This window comes from Microtus ochrogaster, unplaced genomic scaffold, assembly GCF_000317375.1.
Source record: "Microtus ochrogaster isolate Prairie Vole_2 unplaced genomic scaffold, MicOch1.0 UNK31, whole genome shotgun sequence".
In the NCBI taxonomy this organism is placed as follows: Eukaryota; Metazoa; Chordata; class Mammalia; order Rodentia; family Cricetidae; genus Microtus; species Microtus ochrogaster.
The window spans coordinates 3,187,714-3,194,371 of NW_004949129.1; the positions used below are offsets into that span (position 1 = coordinate 3,187,714).

The window sequence follows — 6,658 nt, forward strand, 5'->3', positions numbered from 1 at the left end:
AGTGCTGGGATTACAGGCGTGCGCCACCACCGCCCGGCTTCATCTTTTCTTAAATGAGTAAATAATTACAGCCAGATACTGGGTGTCTAGATTACTTTCAACTTCTACTGTTACAGGCTAAATTGATGCTATTCAGTGATAGTTTACCTATCTAATGCAAAGCGTTAGTCAGGTGCCAGTGGATCTGTAAAACTGAGGCAGACTATTTAGCTAGTGTGTACCTACCTGTAGTGGCTTACTGCTATGGTAAATGTGGGTGTTAAGTGCTCAGCCATGGGTGACAAGTATTCTCCATGATGTAGTGTCCCAGTAGTCTTATCCAGTGAGAAAGAAAAACAGAAATTCGACCTCACTGGAAGAGAAGCTGTTATGAAAATGCATTGAATCGGGGCTGGAGAGATGGCTCAGAGGTTAAGAGCATTGCCTGCTCTTCCAGAGGTCCTGAGTTCCCAGCAACCACATGGTGACTCACAACCATCTGAAATGAGATCTGATGCCCTCTTCTGGCCTGCAAGCAGAATATTGTATACATAATAAAATAAATATTTTAAAAAAAAAGAAAATGCATAGAATCCAGGGATGAGCTAACTATTCCTCATTATTTTTCCCTGTAGCTTCACAAACAAGCTGATATGCAAGAAGAAAAAAACCGAATTGAAAGAGTTCTTGGGGCTACTCTTTCACCTGAACTGATTCAGAAAGTCCTCACTTTTGCACTTTCAGTAAGTTACAGTCACATTCAGGAGAACTGCAGTTCATTGACCTGTGGCCATTTCTTTGATTCAGCATACTCATAGCCTTTTGGGGGCACTGATAGGAGCTTTTTCCTTTGTTTTCAAAATTTTTAATTTGCTTTTTATTTTGTATGTGGTAGGATAGGGGTGAGGGTGAGAGTGGAGGTCAATGGTTCTCCCTTCTGTTGTGAGGTTTCCAGAGAGTAAAATAATCAAGGTATGAGGCTTGGCTGCTGTGCTGACCTGGCCTATTCTACTAGCAGTGAGGATTAGAATAGGTTGAAGAGGAGGTGGTGCCTTTCAAATGCCTTTTCCTACTGAGTCACCTCCCTGGAAGGGAGTAGTGTCTTCCCTGCTGTTACTTGAATTTTCTAATAGTTTGTTGTATTCTCTGGTACCAGAAGATATTCCTGACAGCCAGATTTCTGGTTTTTTTTGTTTTTTGTTTTTAAGGAAGAGGTACGTCCACAGGACACTGTGTCAGTAATTGGTGGAGTAGCTGGAGGCAGCAAACATGGGAGGAAAGCTGCTTGGAAATTCATAAAGGACAACTGGGAAGAGCTTTACAATCGATACCAGGGAGGGTTCTTAATTTCCAGACTAATAAAGGTATGTCGGAGTCTTGAATGTTACCGAATGATTATCCGTGACTTATTACGAGTCTAGTAGGTCAGACCCAAAAGTCAGGGTCTTTCTTCTTTAAAAGGGTCTTCAGCCAGGTATAGCGGACCGTGCTTATAATCTCAGCACTCTAGAAGCTGAGGCAGAAGAATTGCTATGAATTTGAAACCAGCCAGTGGGGGACCCAAAGCCCCACTCCTACCCTCAAATAAAGGGTTCCTTAAGGGCTGGGTTGCATCTCACTCATAGGATTGTCCTGTACTAGGCCCTGGTTTCAAGCCCCAGGTATCAAAAATATTTTTGCTCAAATAGTTTCTGTGGTTTGTTAAGATTGTGCATGTCCCCATCTTATGATCTCTGCAAAAAACCAGAGTGCAAGAGAACTCTTTAACTCTTGGGGTTAACGGAAGTTTGTTCCTGGTGTTTAAAGCTTCTGGTTTGTTTTCAGCTGTCAGTTGAGGGATTTGCAGTTGATAAAATGGCTGGAGAAGTTAAGGTAAGGAAAGTACTTTTTACTTTTCAATCCAGAAAATAAAAGCATGAACCTAGCCTTCTTTTTTTCCCTTAAAATTAACTTTATGTACAAGTGTTTTGTGTGCATGCGTCTGTGTGCCATGGGCTTGCGTGGTTCCATGGTTATCAGAGGGCATTGGGTCCACTGGAACGAAAAATATGGGAAATAGATGCTAGGATCCTGGGTCCTCTGCAAGAGTAACAAGTGCCCTTACCCTGAGTCATCTCTCCAGCTTCGTGAACCTCATTTTAATGAGTATTGGGAATGGTGTGTTTTTGTATCTCCTTGTTTCTTTAGAAAAAGAAAGATTTAAGTTTGCCTTCAATATCTGAAAGGGTTTTGAGTGGAGAGGTAACCAGTTTTGTTTGTGTAGACCCTGAACCTAAACTCCCACCACATTTTAAACTTCATCAAAATGCCAGTTTTGCCTTTGTCTTCTTAGAGGCAATATTCAGAGCTATGATCTGGCTCACTGTTGGAGCCATTGTTAGGAATAAGTTTTACAGCCAGACATGGTAGCTCACACATTTGATCCCAGCACTCGGAGGCAGAGACAAGTGGATCCCTGAATTTGAGACCAACCTTGTCTACAGAGCAAGTTCCAGGACAGCCAGGGGTACACAGAGAAACACTGTCTGGGGAAGAAGCAAAAGAAAGTGGGGTTAGGGGAGGAATAAGTTTGACTATTTTTAGGTCTTGAGAAAACAGTAAAATGCTTAGTTTCTGCCGTCCATTAGGTTCCATTGTGTATTGTACTGTATGAGCAGTTTCACTGTAAAGGTTACGGGACTATGAATGTGAAATATATAATAGGTTTGAGAATTAGGGTAGTGGCAACCTGAAGCTGGTAAGGCAGACTTCCCTTAAGATTGAAGATAGACATGGTGGCTCATGCTGGTCAGGCTAAGGCAGGAGGTTCCCTGTGATTTGAGGCCACTCAAGTTATGGTGTAGAAGATGATTTGGAATGAGAAAGAAGAGATTAAGATACTAATTTTCCAAGCAAGAAAGACACGTAGCTTCAAGAAGAAGAATGGTATTATGAGATGATAGAGATTCAGGGTGGATTTTCTCAGTAAGCACTGGAGGGTATGGAGTGAGATAGGGCTTTTCTCTGTAGTTTGCCTAGTGCAAAACTCACTGTGGAACCCTAAGTTGACCTTGAATTTATGATGATCCTCCTATCTCAGCCTCCTGAGTACAGAGACTATGATTTGTGAACCACTACCCTGGCTTTTGTTTAATCTTTAATTCAACAGTATTTCTCTGTGTTGTGACCATCTAAGGTTCTTAACCCCCCTAATGCTAGAGCCCTCTGATACAGTTGCTCATGTTGTGGTAACCCCCTCCCAACCATAAAATTATTTCATTGCTACTTTATAACTATAACTTTGCTACTGTTATGAATTATAAAGTAGGGGGCTGGAGAGATGGCTCAGCGGTTAAGAGCATTGCCTGCTCTTCCAAAGGTCCTAAGTTCAATTCCCAGCAACCACATGGTGGCTCACAACCATCTGTAATGAGGTCTGGTGCCCTCTTCTGGCCTGCAGGCAGAAGCATACAAAATAAATAAATAAATGAATGAATGAATGAATGAATGAATGAATGAATGAATGAATATTTAAAAAAAAAACAAAACAAAAAAAACTAGATGCTGGGCATGGTGGCGCATGCCTTAATTACATCACTCAGGAGGCAGAGGCAGGTGGATCTCAGAGTTAGAGGCCAGTCTGGTCTACAAAGAGAGTTCCAGGACAGCTTGGACTGTTACACAGAGAAACCCTGTCTTGAACAAACAAAAAATAAATAAAATAGTTTAGATTCTGAATAATGTGAGAGAAAAGTTAAATAGGCTTGAGGGGGTAGAGGGAATCTGACCATGCCATACTCTGGAGGGCCCTCCTTTGCCTTCCTGAGACCATACTGCTCAGTGCAGACAAAAGCCTATAGGATGACAGACATGACAGTGGAGATCCGGAAATGTAGCTGGTCTATAAGTATAGAATAGCCCAGATTTTGGAGACTATTCAAGAAAAAAAAATATCTCTAAGTTTTTAAATATCTCTGTTACATTTGGAGTAATATTATTTTGATCTGCCTAGTTAAATGCAATTGAGAAAAAAATTGCACCATCAAGTTATTAAAAATATAATGCTTTCAGTAGGTTTACGGTTATATACTGAACCCTGTTTATAGCTGACTTTGGCTGTTCGTACCTTGTGCATGGGCTATAAGTTGGACACGTCAGTAGACAATTAACATTTTAAAAAACAGCAGATTCCATCTCTTTATTTTATCGGCTTTTGAATAGCTTTTCTGTATTCACTTGTTATGGAAGGATTCCTATGTGTATGCTCAAGGAGTTGCTTATTCCAGCCTATGGTGGTAACAGGTAATTCTCAGGCCAGTTGTTGCTGTTACTTAGTCCTAACAGTAACTTCTTACTGTTGCTAACAATGGTTTTGCATTCTGGATTGTTTTATACTAGGCTTTCTTCGAGAGTCACCCAGCTCCTTCAGCTGAGCGTACCATCCAGCAGTGTTGTGAAAATATCTTGCTGAATGCTGCTTGGCTAAAGCGAGATGCTGAGAGCATTCACCAGTACCTCCTTCAGCGGAAAGCCTCCCTACCCTCAGTGTGAAGCCTCCTCACCAAGGTCTTACTGCCTCTCTGCAGGGATGAGGTGGAGCTACCAAACAGCTGATTCACATGCCAAGAATTTGGAGTCTTAGACCAGTGGGGGTTGGACAATGAATGTAGTTAACTGGTTCCTGCTCACACTCCAGAATTAAATTCTATTGAAAAAGGAAAATCAACAATTCAGCAAAAACAAAATGAAAAATAAAAAAATAAAATACAAATGTAAATATAATAGTAATAAACTAGAGCATAACGAAACTGTGAAACTTCCTGAAGCCTGTCATGGTTCAAAGTATTGAACACTCTCCTGTTAGTGACAGATATTGTTTTAAAACCTACCAAAAGGAAAGAAAGGCTTTTGGGGAAAGATTTTTGTGAAGTGGGTTCTACATGCAGCCTGACAAGCCGGGTATGTCCACTGCTGGGATCCTGACAGAAGGCTGATCCTGGCTCACATAATGGAGTCTGTGCATAATTCCAAGTGGGTTGGGTTTTTTGTTGTTGTTGTTGTTGTTGTTTCTCCTTTCTGGCATGGGGACTGAGCAGGAAGGTATCTTTTCCTGCATAACTCAATCTAAATCAAGGGTTGTAGTTCCTCCTTGCCTCCCTTCTGTGTGCCCCCCATCCCTATAAAAAAAAAAAAAAAAGTAATGAAAAGTTTTTAAAAAGTAAAACAATCCCCCACAATCTCCATCTGGGGTTCTTCTCCCTTAGTTCAGTCCCAGCCCTGACCCTATCCTTACTAGAGATGATGAAGAACATCTTTGACAGCCACATTAAATAAGAGGAGCTGATAATACTTGTTTTTCTTTTTTAAGTCTTAAAAACCCTGAAATGCATAACAGATCAGAGAGTAGAAATAAAGATTATCAGCCAGGCCTTCCTGCTCGAGTGATTCTACTCAAAACGGTCCCAGTTACCTGACAGGCCAAATGCCACACCTCTTCCAAACAGTATCAGTGAGCTCTGGCTCACCAGCCTGTGCATATGAGGAGCCAGTGGGGACTGCTGTGTGGCCCAGACGTCCGCTCACCGCTGCTTCACCGGTGTGCCCACTAACGCGCCTCGCCACCTAACCCAGCGTGTTTTTACTAAGTCTCAGCCCTCTTCCTCTTTCCTTTTTTTTTCTCTTTATTTTTTCTGAATCTTCCTTTTTTGTGTGTGTGTGTGTTAACAGAAATTCATATTTGGTGTGGCTTAATGTATTTCAGAAGGTCGTCAGATTGTGAGACTGCTTCCTTGGAACATTTTTGTGCTATTGTTTTAAAAAATAATAATTAAAAAACTGTTGGCGTTAATAAAAATGTCAATGTAAAGTTGATGTCCTGATTCTTTCAGCCTTCTTGGAAAGAAACGAAAATCCCTGTGCTTCAGCAAGAATTACAGGCAGTCTGACCACTATAAGATTCTTGAGAAACTGTATTACGTTTTATGTGTGTGGACATACACATGCCATAGCACATGTGTGGAGATCAGAGGACAACTCTGGGCACCAGTTTCCCCTCTACCTCGTGGGTTTAGGGATTAAGTTTAGATTATCTGACTTTGTAGCAAGAGTTCTTACCTTCTGAGCCATTTTGCCTACTCCTGCTCATTTGTGTTTTCTGCAACCCAGCTAGACTAGAACTCTATGTAGCTCAGGCTGGTCTCAAACTCAAAATGATCCTCCTGCTTCAGCCTCTACAGTGTTGGGATTATTGGTATGAGCTACCAGGCACAACTTTCCTGCAGGGTGTTTTTAACTCAAAGCAGACATAATGGTGTGTGCTTATTTTCACATTCTGAAGGTTGACGCAAAAGATTAGGAGAATTTCAGGGTAGCATAGGCTACATAGCAAGACACTATCTCAAAAAAAAAAAAAATGGCCAGGCATTGGTGGCATGGGCTTTTGATCCTACCATCTGGGAGGGAGGGAGAGGCGGACAGACCTCTCGAGTTTGAGACCAGCCTGATCTTTGAAGCTGGAACTATTGCACAGAGGAAAAAAATGTTTATGTAGATACACACACACACACACACACATACATATATACATACAGGGCTGGGATGTACCTCATCAAGAGAATTTGCCTAGGCCGGGTGGTGGTGGCGCACGCCTTTAATCCCAGCACTCGGGAGGCAGAGGCAGGTGGATCTCTGTGAGTTCGAG

At 41.8% G+C, this 6,658-nt stretch overlaps 1 protein-coding gene across 1 annotated transcript in view; it reads left to right on the forward strand.

The window, feature by feature from the left end:
* The window catches only part of Npepps (aminopeptidase puromycin sensitive), an 80,305-nt gene extending 74,487 nt beyond the window's left edge, over positions 1-5,818 (forward strand). Inside the window, exons 20-23 of the mRNA XM_026789824.1 lie at positions 615-722; positions 1,188-1,343; positions 1,804-1,851; positions 4,357-5,818. Coding sequence (XP_026645625.1) covers positions 615-722; positions 1,188-1,343; positions 1,804-1,851; positions 4,357-4,509 — 465 coding nt within the window. The 3' untranslated portion in view covers positions 4,510-5,818. The remainder of the gene's footprint in view (positions 1-614; positions 723-1,187; positions 1,344-1,803; positions 1,852-4,356) is intronic.
* The last annotated feature ends 840 nt before the right edge of the window (positions 5,819-6,658 follow it).